This window comes from Enhydra lutris, unplaced genomic scaffold, assembly GCF_002288905.1.
Source record: "Enhydra lutris kenyoni isolate GAN:26980312 unplaced genomic scaffold, ASM228890v2 scaffoldscaffold6, whole genome shotgun sequence".
Lineage (NCBI taxonomy): Eukaryota > Metazoa > Chordata > Mammalia > Carnivora > Mustelidae > Enhydra > Enhydra lutris.
Window position 1 is genome coordinate 27,572,582 of NW_019154090.1, and position 19,388 is coordinate 27,591,969.

General features: G+C 53.0%; 1 protein-coding gene across 1 annotated transcript in view; it reads right to left on the bottom strand.

Annotated features, from left to right (window-relative positions):
- Positions 1-16,872, bottom strand: part of LOC111141324 (R-spondin 4) — a 29,478-nt gene extending 12,606 nt beyond the window's left edge. The window contains exon 1 of the mRNA XM_022493784.1: positions 16,794-16,872. Coding sequence (XP_022349492.1) covers positions 16,794-16,872 — 79 coding nt within the window. The remainder of the gene's footprint in view (positions 1-16,793) is intronic.
- Positions 16,873-19,388: the final 2,516 nt, after the last annotated feature.

Here is a 19,388-nt window from a genome sequence, read left to right on the forward strand (position 1 = left end):
GGACAGTCAGACCCGGGCAGGGTGACTCCAGAAGCCGAAAGCTTCACGTCGAGGCGACACTGTCTCCCGAGTCCCTGTGTACCCCATGCCTCCTTCAGTCCTCCACACTGAACGTCCCCCTGTCCCCTTACTATGGCCTTGCTAAGTTCCCAGGGCTGTGCTAAGGCCCTTGCCTCTTTCCATGCCCACTTGACCTTGACCAAGACAGGAAGTTGGCCCGGCTGCCCAGGACAAGCCGTCCGGGGACTGAGCCTGCCTCTTCGGCGTATCTCATTCATTCTCCCTTGTGCCGTGCTCAGCCCCGGGATGTGGGGCAAGTCAGCACCTGTGCCCTCACCCAGGGACCCTGTCCCTGTCGTTCTTCTGTCAGGTCCCTTCCAAACTCTCTCTGGGGGATTTTCTTGTTGCCCCCACCAGGGCTTCGGGAGGCTGGGAAACGTCCTGCCCCACCCCAGCCACTGCTTGGAATCCAGAAGGAATCCTTTCCAGACCCTGGGAGAGAAGGCGGGATGGAGTGCGGTGGGGAGTCAGGGTTCACACCCACATCTGTTCTTTCCTCAGATTTCGATCCACATAGAATCACCCAGTGCTGCTGCTTAAAATCCGAGGCACTACCCCCTCTCAATTAGGGGCTTGGTTGAAAGCTTCTGGTGCTGTGCCTGGTGTCATAGATGTCTGAGCTCAGGCGATCTTCAAAAACCACTCTGCAATTGGGGCGCCCAGGTAGCTCAGTGGGTTAAGCCCAAGACCCTGGGGTCTTGGGTTCAAAGGTCAATTTTGACGCTCAAGGTCTGGGGTGAGGTCTGAGCTGCTGCGTCTCTACAAAGCTGTCCGGGGATGCTGACGATATTGGTCCCTGACCTCATTAAAGAAGCAAGGAAGTTGGTTCTGTTACCACTCCTCATTACACAGATGAGCCAACTGGGGCTCAAAGGCCAACCCCTGGAGGTAGCAGAGCTAGACAGAGCTCCCAGACAGTACCTTGCCCTGGAGGCCTGATGATGAATGAGACGCCGGGGTAATATTGGGTAATATTTGGAAGGGGCAACCCAGCTCCTCTTATCACTCACTGGAAGGCTTTCCCAAGTAACCGGAGCTGGGGACAGTGCCAAGGTCAGCGAGGCAGGAAGGGGAGGCGCCGGGTTCATCTGCACCCAAACATGGGCGTGGTGCCAGGACAGTGGCGGGCGCGGGCTGGATGGTAAACCCCACCTCCAGAGGATTCTAGTGCTCAGGGTTGAAGCACGAAGTCTGCACCCTGTGTTGTCTCTGCCTGGCCCTCTGGGTAGCGGGGCAGACCCATTTCAGAGCAGGCTGCCGGTGCCAGGCTCGCCCCCTGCCCCTCGCCAAGCCAAATCTCTGCTTTCCTATCCCTTAATGAGCCACCTTGGCCTGGGCAGATGCGTTCTGCCCTCCATTAACCGCTCCTCAAGGAGGGTCCCGCTTGTATTCCTGTGGGAGCCCTGCGTGTGCCATCTTGCCAGAGTGCAGCTACCTGTTATCCGTGAACACAGAAGCATCACACGACTGGCCCGAGTGTGAAACCGTCAGAAAATCAATCTGCCTACAGTCTTGTCACAAAACCGTCTGTGGGTCAAAGTGTCGTCATGTCGTCAAGCGTGTGGAATCGCAGAAGAAACAGTTTTGTCTTGTCCTACATTTAAAACAGCCACAAAATTGTCACGTAGACACAGTTACCCCCCTCGAAAAAAATCTTGAGAAAACAGTGCCTTTTCTTTTCCAGCAACAGACACAGGTTTGCTGTGGGAGGGGCCCTGAACAAGCTGCTGAAATACGCTGTGCCTGAGTTTCTTCTGTTTTTAACTCACACGGCTGTTGCGGGGCGCGGGGAGGGGTGTCAAATGCATTGTGCTCAAAGCAGGGCAGAGCAGATGCTCAGGAAACTCACGGCCCCTCCCGCACTCCCCGTGAACGGCATGTCTCTGCAGCACGCGTGTCTCTGGCATGTTTCCTCCCAGCTATAGCCCTACACCCGGCACAGCAGGTGCCTGGTATACAGTAGGTGCTCAGGGAGGAGTTGTAAGCTGGGAGTGGACTTAGACAGTTTCTGGCTCCTTCCAGTTCTGGGTCTCTGTGGCTCGCTATGTGACCTCGGGCAGGTCTCTTTCTTCTCTGATCCTCTCCAAACCTACTTGGCTGCCGTGAAGTACTCTGAGACCCGTGTGTACAGTACCTGGTGATGCTTGGCTTGAGTTGGCTGCTTATTCCCAATCCCTGCCCTGGGGCGCTTTTGATTCCCCATTGCTCTTTATCTGTGAAGGACTCTTCTGGCTCTTTGAGAGGCTATACAGCTCTGGCCCAGTAGGAGGATGTTTGCAGCAGTTAGGACCCTGCTGGGACTCCTCCAGCCAATCTGGAGACCCAGTGCTGCATGGGAGGGGGGCCATGACCACTGGCTAAACCCGGAGGCTCCCACAAGCTTTGGGGGAAGATGTAAGGGCCAGGATACCTGGGAAGGTAGTGGAAACTTTCATTTTCTTAAATATTTAAATTCAATTAGCTAACATACAGTACATCCTTAGTTTTGGATTCGGGAGAAACTTCCTAAGAGGAACTGGAAAGCCCAGATTCTGAAAGTTAATCTGAGGAGGGTACCAGGTTTGAGAACTCTACCTACAATGTCCTTTCCTTTGTCCTGTGGAAGCCCTGTGACTGTCAGAGTCCAGCGCTAGGGACGAGGACAGTGGCACCTGTCTCATGGTGGACTCAGACTCCTTGTATGATCTTGGCAGAGTTCCTCATCGCCCCATGCCTCAGTTTCCCCAGCAGGAAAACAAAGGATGCGCCTTGATAAAGGACTTTTAAAATATTTTCAGCCACGGAAGCCTTCTTTTTCCTGTAATGAGATGGGATATGGGTGCTGAGTTAATAGGGCAGGTAAGGATGGAGCTGCTTTGGCTGAAACCTGGCTGGGTGTGAGGATGAGGATCTTGAGTCTGATCCTTTTGGTTCCCATCCCCCACTTCTGGAGGCAGCCCCTCAGGGCTTGGAGCATCTCTAACGACCTTCAAGCCCCAAAGGCCCACAGTGCCAATGGCAGGAGGAGCGGCGGCAGAGCCGTTAGCAGCACTGGCTGGAGACAGACAGCCTGGGTTCAAGCCTCAACCTAACCTCTGTGAGCCTCAGTTTTCCCATCTGTAAAATGGGATACTACCTGTCTTCTTATGTTGTTGTGAAGGTGCAGTTCGTTGGCGTGTGACACAATCAGAACAGGGTCTAGCAGACGGTTGGTGTGAGCGGTGTGGAGTGCCTACATGGCCGGGCTCTGTCACAACAACCCTATGAGGTGTCCTCTTAAAACAAAGAAGTTAAGGCACAGAGAAGGCAGGTAAGTTGCCCGGGATCACACAGCTGATAAGTGGCAAGCTGAGGTTTAAAGCCAGGTGGTCTTAAGAACTGCTGGTTTTTATTAAGCATTAGGGAGACTCTAGCCCTCAGAATAGGCCCAACATAAATACCCTCCTCACCTCATAAAATTAAGCCCAAGGAAGCGTTGGGTATATGATCGGTGCTCAGCACAAAGAAATCCTGGGGCTCCACTGCCAGTAAGCATCAGGGAAGGCGACCAGGTCTAAAAGTCAGGGCTAGTCCTCATGCCAAACCCTGTCAATGTTCAGGAACAGCCCCAGCTCCTCTCAGCCAGGACCCTGGGGACCAGGAGGCTCTGAGGGGTGACAGAATCAGGAATCCAGTGGGGCCTCCAGGCATGAACTAAGTGTCTTCACAGATCTGATTGTGGATCTGGCCTCTTCTCACAGGCTCCCTTCCCCTCTCAAATCCCAGCAAAGGGAGAGAGCCCCAGATGTGGACTCTTGTCCCAGATCTTTGGACCCTAGGGCAAGGTCCTCCCTGTCTCTGAGCCTCAGTTTCTCCATCTGTCAAAACCCACTGTGCGTAAGGGTCCAATATTCATGATCTATCCACCTGTTAGGCAGGTATTTCTTGAACACCCTCAATGTGCCAGGCCCTTTTCTAACCTCCAGGAACACAAGGGTGAAAACAAGAAACAAAAAAAAAGCCCCTTCTCATTTGCTTTCATTTGATTTATTAGACAAAAATCAAAAGACAAATCCTAGACCCGCTGAAGCTTTTAGAAAGATGCACAACATGGTTCTAGTTGAAAGGTAAATTTCCCACGCTCTCTGTCTTTTTCAGCCCTCCTCCCAGCGCCAGGCACCCCGCTGGGTACAAGGGTGCTCTGTAAATGTTTGTTGAATGAATGAATGAACAGGACTTATCTTGCAGTGCCAAAATTGGTGACAAAGGGTGGAAACAGTCTCTGAGTCCTCCCCATCCCTGCCACAGTGTTTTAAAGAGAGCTGCCTCATGAGTATGAAACTGGGGCCTGGTAGCTGGCTCCAGGGCTTAGTGTGGGGAGGGGGCAATGATCTTTGCATCCCCTATCCTCCCCCCCACCCCACCCCCTGCCTCTGCAGCCTGTGTAAATGGATTTCTGAAAAGGATCCCTAAAAAACTGTCCCACAGGGGCTGGGGCAGGGCTGAGCACTTCCCCATCTCCCTAAACCCAGCTGGAGTGGCAAGAGAATCACTCATCGTTTAGAGGGGACCCGAAGACCATGGAAATGGCATTTCATCCTGATGGATACACATCCCGAGGTTTGGGATCAGACAACCCTGCTCTCAAATTCCAGCTCCAAGCTTACTTCCTGAGACATTTAACTTCAGTCTGCTCACCTATAAAATGGAGACAATCATCCACTCACTGGAAAATGTGTTCCCTCCTATCAGAGACCTTCCTCTCTGTGCCAGGCACTGTTCTAGGCACTGGCACATCAGTGAACAAGAGGGTCTTCCCCTCATGAAGTCTGCAGCCGGAAGGAGAGAGCGATTATTTGTGGTAATGACCAGGAGTGAACGAAAGTTAGGAGAGGTATCCCTGCAGAGGGACCAGCAAGCATGGAGGGTCAGAGCCTGGAAAGAGCTTGTTTTGGAAGAGGGCAGTGGTCAGGGGAGAGCCATGACAGGTGAGGTCGGACAGGCGGATGGGCCAGCCCAGGTGCGTGGGCTCAGAAGCGGTTTGCATGGTGCTGGATCTTCCTAGAAGCAGGTGAGGGTCTGCCTGTGCTCCAGCAGGTGCTGAGGGGGAGCGGGCATGGTCATCCAGGTGGTCTGGATGAGGCTGGCAGCTGTGGAAGCAGGCGGGGGGACAGGCAAGCTCTGCCCCTGGGCTACTACAAGGTAAGTGGCCCAGTCCTGGCGTGGCGCATGTAGGGGCTTACAGATCCGCTATCCAGTCTCAGATCTAAAGAGACCTAATCTGAGAATCCCAGGACGGGATCTACCCCACGGCCTCCCCATAAATGCCAAATTGCTTCTGCTTCCCCTTGCCATCACTTCCGGGTGGGCCTCCTTGCCCTGCTGTTGCTCTTGACTTCCACAGGCCACCAGGACCAGGTCCCTGTCCTGGGACCCTCTGGGTGTGAAGCAGCCTTGCCCTCCAGTTGTGCTCCCTGCCTCTGCCACCCACGCCCTACCCTCCAGATGCCGTGAACCTGAGGCCCCGCCACAGTGGCTTCCTAAGTTGGGCTCCAAGTTGAGAACAGTGGTGAGTCACAGTGGCCATCTGCTTGGGCCAGGCCCCCAGAACAGCTGCCTGGCAGCGAGAAATGGGGAGAGGGGAGACAGCGCCAGGGAGGTGGGAGCCCAGGTCACACACCCGGGGCTTTGCCACCTTGACCTAGGAAGGTCCTTTGACCTCTCTGAGCCTCGGTGTCTCACCTGCAAAATAGATTGATGCTACCCAAGGTTTGTCTGGAGGGTAAACGGGGGTGATAACCCACAGAGCACCTGGCTGTGTGCCTGACATATATGACAAAAGCAGTCACCAAGTGGGAGCCAGACTTTGCCTTATGCTCTGCCCTGGGTTTTAGCTAACCAATTCCTGGCACAGTGAAAAGGAGCTCTTGGGAGCCCCAGCTGGGATTCCAACCCGGACTCTGTGAGGGTGGTGGGAACCTGGGTAACTGACTTCCCCCATCTGGGTCCCATTTTCCCTTCTGTAAAATGGGTACCCATCTTCTAAGGTTGTAACACACCCAACCTGGCCCACAGTGGTGCTCAATAAATGGTATGATGGCGGGGAGGGACTGAATGGAAGAAGAGGAAACAGGCACAGCATGTGGTGGGGGTAGCAGGAGCACAGGGAAATGGGGAGGTTCATGATCTTGGCTCTAACCCTCTCCCGGCCCCAAGGCACCGTCTCTGCCAAACTGAAACCCAGGTGGTCAGAGAAACCTGGGCTTGCACAGGCCTGAAAATTTAAAAGCCACTGTCAGTGGGCCTCAGTTTCCTCATCTGCAAAATGGAACCATCCTTCTTGCCCAGTTAAAACCAGGACAAAGGTCTGGAACCAAGACGGGTAGCGTGGGGCCAGAGGGGCTGGTCACTGTTAGTTCTGGCAGGTGCTCGAAGGGATCAGGGCTGTGAGTGTGCAGGGCCCGGCTCATGTTGGCTGAGCCTCAAACCCTGGTCCTTGTGTTATCTTTCACACTCACCACAGCTCTGCAAGTCTGGGGTTACACATGCCCCATTTTCACGGAGGAGGAAACTGAGGCTCTGTGAGATAAAGTGGTAGACCCATGAGCTCACAACGAGGAGGTGGGTGGAGGCAAACCTGACTCCAAGCTCTGGACTGCTGGGGGTCCCACCTCCTGGATGGCCTCCCGGATGGCCTGTTGGCCACTCCCTGTGGACTCCTGCCCTGTGGCTCTCCAAAAGCAGACGAAAACCCTTGAAAGTCATATGTCCCTTAGGGTCCAAGGTCAACCACAGGGGGCTCTGAGCTGTTTGTGAGGACAGACAGGGGGAGACTGACTCCAGGAAGAAGGGAGGACCTTCAGGGTAGCTAGCTTTGCACACAAATGTCCTGGGTGCTTGTATTCTTTCTTCTTTGGTGGTAGTGGGGGTGTAGGGTGTGGACGCAGTAGCTCAGATGATCCACAAACTGTGACCTTGCAGCCAAAGCAGCCCTGGGAGAGTGGCAGCCTCGGGCTGGGGCTGCTCAGCCCATGGCGAGGACTCTGAGCCCCCCTGGGTTGCCCTGCCAGCCAACTTCCCCATCTCCAGGGGCAGGGACTCCAGCTGCCATCTTTCCTCCTCATAGGAAGGAAGGGGGCCCACCACCTCCCTCAGTCCAGGGCCCCCGAAGGCTAACAGCAGGTGTCGGCTGGGATGCAGTGACGGAGAGGACATTCAAGGACAAGAGTGAACAGAGAAGCACTACCTGCCATTGAGACTTCCAGAAATGTTTCTGGGAGGGGCCTTGGGCTGCTGTACCAGGACTGTCAGCATTGCCAAGGAAGCACGGCTCACAGGAAGGGTGGTCCGCTGGAAGGACAGAGAACCAGGGGCTCACACCCTTCTACTGAGACCTCTTATATGGGCACTTTCTTTCTTTCTTTTTTAAAGATTTTATTTTTAAGTCATCTCTGTGCCCAGTGTAGGGCTTGAACTCACAACCCTGGGATCAAGAGTCACACACTCCACTGACTGAGCCCTTCCAGGGGGCTTATAAGGACATTTTCTAAGATCAAAAAGCCCAGACTGTAAGGCAGAAGAAAACCCCCACCCCCAAGAAGCTCATATGAGATTTGATCACGTGAATGGTATCCTAAGTAGAGATTTCTATTCTCTAAAGGACATACGAAGTTACCAGATGGGTGTCAGACTGAAGAAAAATATTTTCTAGGTCAAAACCAACAGGGGGTCAATATGTAGGTAACACAAGGAAGTCCTATAAATTGACAAGAAAAATTCAGGAAACATAATAAAAAAGTGGGCAAAATAAAAATAAAATATATTAAAAATTTAAAAAAATGAAAATAAGGGGAATGAAAATCAGGTAAAAATAATTAAAATTGACAAAAATAGAAAAGAAATAGCATTTTAAAGTTAAAACAGTAAAAGTTTTAGAAAAACAAAAGAGTAAAACTAAAACTGCATCTATAACGTAAATTTAAATGCATTAAAATTATTTTTAATTACAATTAGACATTACAACTACTAATGATGAAAACCTAAAAATCAAAACGGAAGGGTTTACATAAAGTAAAAAAGAAAGAATTTTAAGTAAGTGAAACAAATTTAAGAATAAAATAAGAAGTTGGCAATTCATAACAATTTAAAAAAGAAAAAAAGGAAAATAAAATACAAAACAGAAGCAGGTTTTTACACGACCCCGTACTGATAATATGCTATGAATTAAGGAGTCTGATTGACTCAAATGCCTGCCAGAAAGGGGGCAGGGTGGAGGAGGAAGGAAAAGCATGTTCAAAATACAGCATCTGACTGGGTTTTTCCAGCCCGCTGTGGGCAGAGGATAGGACATCAGGCCCCACGATGGCCTCATCCACAAACAGCCATCACATCATTTATACATTTAAAACATGCCAGCACCATGAACACGTACCACACACAACCTTCCGTCCTCACTGCTGTCCTCTGAGGGTTGGTTTCATAGAGAAGTGAACAGAGGCTCAGAGAGGATAATCCTGTGTCACAGTCACACAGCATTTAGGACCATTCTACCCTCTGAATCTGGGCTCCTGAGGACTTCCAAACACAGGCAGGGACAGGTCTGACATCAGGCTGGAATGTTCTGGATGCTAGCAAGAGCCAACCTCCCATGGCGCATGAGGGTTACCACCATTAATTGAACACCCACTATCTCTCAGGTGGGGTACATGCATAATCTTGATCCTCAAGACAACCGTATGATATAGATGCTCTGATCGTTCCCAGGGTGCTGACAGATGACGCTGAGATTCGGTAATGGAATATTTTCACCTAAGCACGGCAGGAGCGGAGATGGGAGCTCAGCCCAGGTGTGTCACAGCCCAAATCCCACTCTCCTTGCCTGGCGCTGGAACTCTTGAGAGCTCCCCCTATTTGCTAGAAATGTCTTTTACAAGTCAGCCAACGGAGGCACAGAAGGGAGAGATGACATGCCCAAGGTCACTCAGCTAGTGAGTGGCAGAGCCCACGGCCTTCGTGACAGCCAGCTGGCCACCCCCTGCTCATCTGGGGCTTGCTAGAGACAGCCGTGCCCCTGTGCCAACACCAGGGCAGGCTCCGGAAGGGCAGCCGTGACATTCCTTCCCTGCGAGTCTCCACCCCTGCGGATGTGGGCACCGCTGTTGGGCTTCAGGGAAAGTGGAGGCTTCTGGCAAAAGTGAGTGGTTTTCCCCATGTGGTCTGGGTCCCCCAGGCTCGGGAATGCCTTTCTTTTGAGCTGGTGAAACAGAACCCCCACCATAATGGCAGACTGGGGCCCCCAGCGGGGACCACAGAGAAGGGGGCCCTGTGAATCATGTGGTGTGATTCCAAGAAATCATCCCAGGGCAGGCGGTGGTGGCTCAGCCTGCGGCAGCCATGCCCAAAAGGAGGGCCTCATCCACCCGCGATGGGAACCAGATCATTCCCTGTGGGACCTGGAGGGATCCCCAGGGTTGGGGCTGAAGGCATTTGTCTGAATGGCACCGCTGGCTGCACAGGCCAAGAAAGGAGGCTCTAGCCCATGGAGACCTGGAGGCACATCTCAACCTCTCCCCGTCCTGGCTCTGCGCCCTTGGCAAGTCAATTGCCCTCTCGGAGCTTGGAAGGCCTCCTCTGTAGAATAAATAGGGTCACACCACCTCCTGGGCTATTCTGTGGCCAAACTGGGAGAAGGCCTGGCGGGGTGGTTATGCACCCTCCTTTGGAATTAATTGTCTGGGTTTAAATCCTGGTTTTGCCAAACTTACTTTGCCAAGCTAGTGGATTGAAGTATATGAAATTGCTAATATTTGGGCTGTTTTTGACCTATAAAAATGGCAATTTCATACTCTTCAACTAACACCCCCTCCTCTTAAATCAGTTTCCTCCGCTGTAAAATATGGATAATAGTCCTCACAGCAACCTATGAAGATTAAGTAAGGCTGGGAGACAACTGAGCTCAGTAGAGCGCGGGCTCTGAGACAAGGCAGGATTTGAACCTGGGCTGCGTGACCTTGGGCAAGTTAGTTAACCTCTCTGTGCCTCAGTCTTCTCATCTGTGGAACGGGGATAATAATAGGACCTGCCTCATAGGTTTATTAAGAAAATTTAACCAGTTCATACATATAAAGTATTTAGAACAGTGCCTGATGTTGTTAAATAAAATAAAATAACAGGTAATAGCATCTGGCATAGAGTAATCTTTCGACAGTAAAACCAGATCAAAAACAGACTTTTAAAAACCTTGGATGCCAGCGAAAGTTCAGTATTTTTAAAGAAAAAAAATGTATGTTTTTAGGAACATGCACGTGTGTGGAAATGCACGAGGGGCCTGGTCCTGGGTATCCACCATGCCCAGGGCCTCCTGTGTCTGGCCAGGGTCCACAGCCTGCCGTTCTAAGGGAAGGATGGGCCTCAAGGCTGTGATGGCTCCAGTCTGGCCCGGGGCCTCAGCTGGCTCCCGCTCATGGAAGCACACAGCCAAGCCACAGAGCCTGTGGGGCACACAGGTCACTCCAGGGGCCCGTTGGAGGCTCCCAAGCCCAGGCTGGCTTCTTGTGGTGATGGGTGCCGGGTCCCGGGGGTTGGGGGTGGGATGAGGTACTGCCCTGCTTGAACCTCCATTTGTATAAGTCTTGGTCTCAAAGGTCTCAACTGGCCTTTTCAGCCCTAGCGTTCCATTATTCTATAAAAAAGGCAAGTGGAACCCTTCCGCAAAGTGTAAAGTGCTGTGTGAACCACAGGGCGGTTCATGGCGTTGCGTGGGTTTTCCAGAGAAGTCTGTAGTAGGAAGGATTTGCCCCTGTGGGTCTGGAACCTGGAAGACCGAGGCCACACATCTGTTTCCTACGTGACCTGGGACAAATCATGTCCCCCCTCTCAACCAGCATTCCTTTTCTGGAAGGGCAGAGGGAGCAACCACGCTGGCCCGGCAGGATCAGTGAGAAAGGCTCCCACGATGTCTGGGGCCCATCGGCTGCTCAGGAGTGTCTGATGAAGAAGGATATTTAGGGCTCTGACTGATTGCTCTGTCTTCTGGGGCTACAAGCCACATGCCTTGAGAAGGACAAGGCCACCAAATTCAAGTCCACCAAAAATAAGCATACAGCTTGCACAATGTGTCAGGGACCATTGCTGCTCATTGAGGCAATCTGGTGTCGCAGGTGGAACTCTGCAGCCGGGCTCCCTGGGTTCACAGGCCCTCTGTTCTGGGACCCATGGGGCCTTAGTGTCCCCATCTGTGATACAGGGACCTCCTGGAACCTGTCTCTGAGAGATTTACAAAGACTGTATTGGGCTCAGCTGATCCGACAGCTTCTATACTTCCTTGACGGCGGTAAAAATTCCAGTATTAAATCAGTTCACACACAACATTCCGAAAACACACATCAGTACAAACACTCCCATGTTCTCACACCCATCTATGTGCACACACACGAGCATGCACACTCGCTTCCTCGTACACACACTCAACCTATACGTGTAAATGGAAACACACCTCTCAAAGTAATATGTAATCTTAATACTTGCAATACGTTCTGATATTTTCCAAAAAGGAGGTTAGCTACCTCTAGCCTCTGGGCCAAATCTGGCCCTTGGCCTCTTCATATGGCCTGTGAACTGAGAAGGGTTTCCAACAACAACAACAAAGAAGAGTATGGGACATGGCATTGGTGGCTCGTAAAGCCGGAAGTATTTACTGTCTGGCCCTCTACAAAGAAAGTTTGCTGACACCCCCCCCCCTCCATATTTTCTATCCTACACTGTCGTGTTCTGTTCGGCTGCACTGTACTCCACTTCATTCACTGTTCGACTGTATTTACTAAATTAATTCCCTGATCTGCTGATGGGTTGCAAAACTCAGTTTGAAAACTGTGCATTCATACCAGAGTCTGTTTTCTCACTAGACGGAAAAATGGGTGAATAAACAGTGAACTGATTGATGGACGCAAAGACACAGGAGAAGGAAACAGGTAAGGCGACCTTAGCCAAGCAATGTCCCCTTGTTGAGTGTCAGATGGCTCAGCTGAGACCAGGAACACCCCAGACCTGCCACTGAAGGCTGTGTTGAGGGGCAGTGGGGTCCTGTCTGTGTCAGTCTTCCTGATGGGTCTGTAATTGACATCTCAAGGAGAGACCGAGCCCTCTGACAGATGGGGACGGCGGAGCGCATCGCTACCATCCTTGTCAACACCGAGACCAGAGCCTGGCCCGGAGGAGGCGCTCAGGGAGTATTTCTTTGGGATAAAGGTGATATGCCAGTGGCATCCAAGGCCCCTCTGTGACTGGATTCTCACCCTGTCTGCAGGCCACACAACCCCTTTGGCCTTTTCCACCTGACCAGACCCTTCCTTCCTCCTGCTGGAGTCCCCAGCCCTGTCCCTGCTCCCACCTCTCCTGACAAAATCCCTGTGATGAGGCCCCTTTCAGATGCCATCATCCTTGCAGCCCCTGTCAAGTCATCAACAAGACCCATGTATATTTCTACGCACAGGCTCTGGAGCTTCCAAGACGCTGGGTCCGTGGCCCCAATGTTCCTGGACAGGTCAGCGGACTTTCTGAGCCTCAGTTCCCTTGTCTGGGAAATGGGTGTCCACTAGGCAGTGTGATAACGAGGATTCCCATGGTGCAGAGCTCCTGGCATGTGGCCAGCCCTCGCTAAGTGGCCTCAAGGCTCTCCTTTGGTGACTGGGTGGGGACTGGGTGGTTCCCATCCCTGCAGAGGGAGGTGGGTTCCCCCAAGGATGGGGGATGTGTGAGATGAAAGCAGCATCTCCTTCAAGCCCAAGTTTGGCTCCAGAACTGGCCACAGAGCGAGAGGGCATGGGATCAGAGATAAGTTTACTGAGTGCCAAACATACTGGTTTCCTTTTCTCAAGCAGACCTATTTTATGAAGAAACCCAGGCCCAAAGGGGCAAAAATGACTTGCATTCTGCTGGTAGCCTTCTACTGACACGCAGTGCCTTTCCCGAGCCCTCTGGGTATGGGTAACACCCCTTACTCCATCCTTTAGCAGCTGGTTCCCCTTCCAGAGCTGCCTCTGACGGGCGTCTTTACCTGGTGTCACTTGGAGGCCGGCAGCGAGGGAGATGCCCCTTGTTCTGGGCCCGCCTGGCCCCGGCCCAGCCCTGCAGACAAGAAGCCAGCGTCCTTTCCCAACTCTGCCACTGCCTCAGGCACCTGCTTGCTGGGTCTCAGCATCCCTGCTACACACAGGGGACAGTGGGACAGTGCTGCCTGCCCTGAGGTCCATGCGGAACTTTGCAATTTATAAAGAATGATCGTACTCATCCCACCCAAGGGAGCTGCTGCCACAGTCTTTTTATAGATGAAGAAAAAGAGACTCACTGAGGGGACAAGGGCAGAAGTGAGACTCAACCCACATGAAAGCCCCTTTCTCCCCAATCCAGAGAGCACCCCAGCCTGCTGTCAAATGGGAGGGAGAAGCGGTAGAATCTTTACAAAGCACCTACTGGGAAGTCTGTCACAGCCTGCCTTTTTCTTGTTGCCTAAATGAAGCTCTGTATCAGGGTTTGGGGGGTGCAGACCAGAGATCCCTCACGCTCCCTGACTGTCCCATTGCCCGGACACCCCAGCATGTCTCAAGAGAAATGTTTCCATCTGGTTCTGATTCATTTACACTTAATTAATCAACATGTTGTTTTGTAAGAGACACTTGAGATCCAAGAACCTTTCTCAAGCTTTTTCTTTCATTCTTTCTTGTCTTAGGAACAGAAAAATTAAAGAAAAAAAGAAGGAAAGAAACAGAAAAATTGGGTTTCATCGGAAAACAGTGACGCCAGGCTTGAGGAAGCACGGGTCTGCGGGTGCCAGGCCCTGCGGGTGGCGGCTTGGGCTGGGCAGCTGCTGGGCCTTGCAGAGCAGGCCGAAGACTGAGGCCCAGGACTCGGGGATGGAGGGGAGGTTGGGGAAGTCAGGGAAGGGGTATCCGTCCACTGTGACAGCTGCTTAAGGGCAGGCCCCGGGTCTTTAGACCTTGGTGTCTCCAAGCTTTCCAGCACAGATCCTGGCACAGAGGCTACCCTGTAGCGGTTGTTGAATGAACAGGATGGATGATGGAGCATGGCCAGGGCCTAGGTGTCTTCAGGACACAGTCTCCTTCTACAGTGACAGCAAAATGTCAAAGCCGCTAAGACCCTCAGGGATGTCGTGTGGAGTTTTCCAAGTAGCTGTCTCATGAAAAATGGCCCTCTGCTGCATAATTAGTTTGGGAAACGTCCTGCTGTCTAGCCCCACTGCTTTACCATGAATGCTCTGATAAGTCCTGCAGTGGAGAAATCTGCTAAACCCAGCATTTCTCAAACCTATTTGGCCAGGACTCCTAAGACCACTTGCCGAATATGCTATAGGAAGGGTTTTCCTACCCCTCCATCCCCCCACCCAGAGCCAATGGGAAACTGAGGGTATTGGCAGGAGCATGGGAGTCCACCGTCTGGGTGCAAAGGGGCCCCGGGGTGGGAGTGAAATCCAAGGCTCTCTCCATTGTACCTGACTGATGAGTAGAGCTGCAAGCCTCTCTCAGGAAATGCTGGAGGGGGCATGTTTATGTCCTATACGTAAGACATCAATTACTGTGGGGAGGGGCGCCAAGAGCCCCTTTCCCAAACAGGGGCAGCATCGGGAACAGCCATGTCCAACCTCTTCACCGAGCAACGGGGGGATGGGGAGAGGGAGTGGAGGTTTTCTTTTTCTTTAATCTGTGTGTGTGTGTGGGGGGGTCTTTTTAGAGCTGTGAAGCATCTTTTTTTTTTTTTTTTAAGGATTTTATTTATTTATTTGACAGATCACAAGCAGGCAGAGAGGCAGGCAGAGAGAGAGGAGGAAGCAGGCTCCCTGCTGAGCAGAGAGCCCGATGCGGGGCTTGATCCCAGGACTCTGAGATCATGACCTGAGCCGAAGGCAGCGGCTTAACCCACTGAGCCACCCAGGCGCCCCTAGAGCTGTGAAGCATCTTAAAGATCTCCCCAACCAACTCCTCTTCAGTTGGGGAAATGGAGATTCTAGGAAGGGGGAAGGGAAGGCCAACACAGCTCAGGAGCGATCCTGACAGACACAGTGGGATTCCAGCCTGCGTTGCTGCTTACCTGCTGTGCAACCTTGGACAAATCAGTTTCCCTCTCTGAATCCTCATCCAGAACATAAGCATCGCCCTGCCCGCCCTTCCCCTCACCCCTGTGAGGCTGTTGTGAGTAGCCGGGGACACCACACACAGGAAATGAAGATGACTGGTACCGACAAGTGCCCCTAGGAGCCCGTGTACTTGGTTACTCACTTAACAAACATACACATTCAGTCTTGCCCACATCTGCCTGTGAGTCCAATGTTCCAGATTATCATTCCTTTTGTTAAAGGGGAGTCAATGAGGAGAAAGTTTTTATTTTTATTTCTTCCATCTGTTCTAAAACTGAGAAAAATCTCAGAGATATTCTAAAAGACTGTCAGATGGGTAAACCCAGGCTCAGAGAGGCAAAGTGACTTCCCCAAGGTCACTCAGCTGGTCACTGGGGAAGACACCATCCAAGGGCCATTCACGGAGGAACATTCCCACAAAGTCCCAAACCTGCCCCAGTTCCCTTAAGCCCACCCACTGCTCAGACCCCTGGGTCCCTCCATCCAGTCACACCAGGGATGGGAGCCCTTTGGGTCGGTCACCCCCACCCAATCCCACCTCTGCATTTTCCCAAAGCCCCTCTCTGCTTCCTGCTCCACTCCAGGAGTGACTGTGTCCATGCAGGGCTTTTCACTCAAACGAACTAGAAGCTTCTAGAAGGCAGACTCTCTTTCTTATTCCCATGTAGTCTTGTTCGGACCTTGCAGGACAGCTTAGCAAAATTCCTTAACCTGTAAAGCCTTGGCACCCAGCTGTCATAAGGAAGTGGTAGGGATTCCCTTAATGAGAGAAAACCTTGGCACAGTGGCTGGGATTCCAAGGTTGCCTCTCAGACTGGTACCAGCTCGGGAGACTTGCTCCCCTGCTCATCCTCCTCAGCCGGGCGGGCTCTGCCGACCCCCACTCTGCAGCAATGACCTCAAACGCACCTCTTGAGGACATTCTGACTCTCACAGTGAGCGACTGTGGCATAGGACCCTGAGGGAGCCAGGGGCTCCTATGGGCCCCAGGTACATTTCTAGTTTGACCTTGATTTACCTTCCGAATGTTCCCAGGAAGTCAAGATGGAAAAACTGGGGGGAATCTGGGGCTTCCGCTGGGTCATCTCAGAACAAATGGACTTGAATTCTGGTCTCAGGTCTCCCTGAATTCCCAAAGCTCATATCCTTGCCAGAGGGGGCCCACGAAGGAATACTGCCTCCCGGAAGGTGACAAGGTGAGTCAGGGTCAATGATGGGCCTCAGACTGGGCCATCTGGACTCCCAGCCCAACACTGTATATGTTTTTTCTCCGTTCAGCATGGATTCTTAGCATGGCTTCTAAGCCACTAATTCTGTCCCTTAGTCCCAGTGTCCTCTGACCTGGCACTTGGGGCCTCCTGTCTTTGCACAGAGCCACCCTCCTTCTCAGCAATGATACTACTATAGGGAGTGGGTCAGTGACAGAGCCCTACCAGCCCCTTCCTTCCTTGGAGAGCAAGCCAGCTTGCTAGACAGGTGCCCCGGGCCTCAGTCTCCCTGTCTGTAAAGTGGGCCATTGGAGGTGTGAGTGGTCCATGGTGCCAGGACACCATGCTGATGTTCCAAGGGCCATCGCCCAGTTTGCCCCGCTGTGCGCGCCCTGCCACCAACCCGCTGCCCCTGGTACCTTGCTTCTTCCTTCGGCTCGCTGGGAGCATGTCCACGGCGTGGGCGAGGAGCAGCAACAGGCAGAGTGGCGCCCGCATCTGGGCAGCCTGGTCGGGGCTGGCGCGCGGGGCTTTCCCCGGAGGCCCGATGGCTGCTCCCGGCGCGCGGGCACATCCGCGGGGCGAGGGCTCGGTACCGCCGCCAGGCACGCGCCGTCTGCCCAGGGGCTGGCTGCCAGGTCGAGTGAGGGCGTCTGCGGAGCCGGGACACTGCCCTGGCTGGGAGGAGCCGGCGCGCGGGGCGGCGCGTTAACCCGCTCGGACGGCGCGCGCGGCGGGGGGCGGGGGTCGCCCGGCGGGGGTCCGGAGGTCGGTCGGTCCGGCAGTCCGCGGTCTGGCGTCGTTCCGCCCCCTGCACTGCTCCACTCACAGACCCGCCGCCGGCCGGCCAGACGCAGGCACAAACGCGCGACCGCCAAGTGACCCCCATCCCGGCGCTCTCGGCACCCCTGACACCCCACTCCCCGCCTGCCTCCGATTTTCTCCCTCCTCTGTCGCTCCTGGCTCCTGCGCCTGGCCCTTCGGGGGCCACTCCTGAACTTCCTCTTGTTTTCTCTGTGTCTCACAGTCCCTTACCCTGAGGCCTGACCGTCTGGTGTGCACCCTCTCTGCTCTGCCTTGTTCTTTCTTTTTTCTTTTCTTTTTTTTTTTTTTTTTTAAGATTTTATTTACTTATTTGACAGACAGAGATCACAAGCAGACAGAGAGGCAGGCAGAGAGAGAGAAGCAGGCTCCCCGCTGAGCAGAGAGCCCGATGCGGGACTCGATCTTAGGACCCTGAGATCATGACCCGAGCCGAAGGCAGCAGCAGCCCAACCCACTGCGCCACCCAGGCGCCCCTGCCTTGTTCTTTCAAGAGAGTCCCGGGACCCTTCTGGCCTCGGACCCTGCATGTTTCCTGCGCAGCCTGCGGGGAGCCCCTAATCTTTTGATGCCAAGTGACCGGCACCTCATAAATTCACTGGACTGTGTTTCCTCCAACCTTATCTACTGGATGGGGAGCAGCTCGGGCCGTTTTAACCCTTTCACAGCCGGATCCCTCCACATACCCAGCAGACAGTGCACTCCTGCCTCGGTCACACTCCCCACCTTAACCAATACCAGTAATAATAATGGTAACTATCATTTTTGATGCCTGTGTGCTTGGGGTTGTGCTAAGCACTTTACACATAATATCATCTTCAAAGTCACCCAGTGAGGGTCTACTCTGATCAGCCCCACTTTACAGGGAGGAAAGAAGCTCAGAGAGGCCAGTGACTTGCCCAAGGCCACACACAGCAGGTCAGCGCCCTGTCTGTGTCCAGCGCCTGCCCTCTGGGCCACTACTCAGGACACAGTGGAGCTTAGCTTGGACAGTCTCTTGCTGAAAAACTGTCCTTTCCTCTTCCTATGTGTGTGGCTTGTCACCTTCAGCCCATTCTCTCCATCCTCAGTGAGTCCCAGGCCCTCCACGCCTCCAGGCCCTCCATCCCTCTGAGCCTTTCCTGTGTGGCTTCTCCATGAAATATTGGCCTACACATCCCATCCCCTTTCTTCGCTGACTCATTCAGGACCCCGCCCTGGATATGCCCCTCATCCAGGAAGCCTTCCTGGATTCTCAGGCCATGTTCAGTTCTTTCTCTGGGCTCCCACAATCTCTTTATCACAGCTTGGCCCTAGGTGGTAACTATTGATGTCTCTGTCCCTCACTCTACATTGTCAACTCTTGGGAGGCCAGAGATGAGGTTATATCTGGGTCCCTGGAGCCCTGGGCCACACTGGATGTTGTAGAATGAATGAACGGATGAGCTCTCTGGATGGAGGAGTCTCCTGGTTTCTACATGGCATTCAGGTACGGGGAGAAATGAGGTAACCCTAGAAGATCTGGAGGAGGAAGTTGGAAAGTCAGCCCCTATCCAACCACCCCCAGTCCTGAAATCTCCAGAGTCCAGAGCAGGATAGCCCTGGGGTGAGTAGGGCTGGGGAAGAGCGATGCACACGGTGGCACGGATGGGGGTGGTGGTGTGTGCCAAGGCCATGGCTATTGGACAGACACCCAGCTCTGCAGGCTGTAGCCTCTCAGTCCTTCTCTTCCCACTCCCCATGCTCCAGCTGCCCAGCCTCCTCTCTATCAGACTCTGCTGTGTGCCCTCAGCAGGGCTTTTTGCTATTCCCGCCATCTGGAAAATCCTTCTTGAGATATCTTCAGGACCTGTCTCCACTCAAGGTTACCTCCTCAAAGAGGACCCCTCTGACCGCTCCATATAAAGCCGAACATTTCCTTTCCCCCCTTACTTTGCTTTATTCTCCACAGTACCAAGTACATAGTCTTGTTTGTGTTTGCAGTTGGCTTGTTTGTAAGTTCTACGAGGGCAGGAATCTTCTATATTATCTGTATGCTTAACACAGAAAGTGCTTAATAAATATGTGTGGAATGAATAAAAGAATGGATGAATGAGGGCTCACTCACCCACTGATTCACTGTAGGACCTCAGGCACCTCCTGCTGTCTTGGGCTCAGTTTCCCCTGTTCAGTGGCACGGATGGGTTTTTGTGTTTTCTGAGAGTCTTACAATC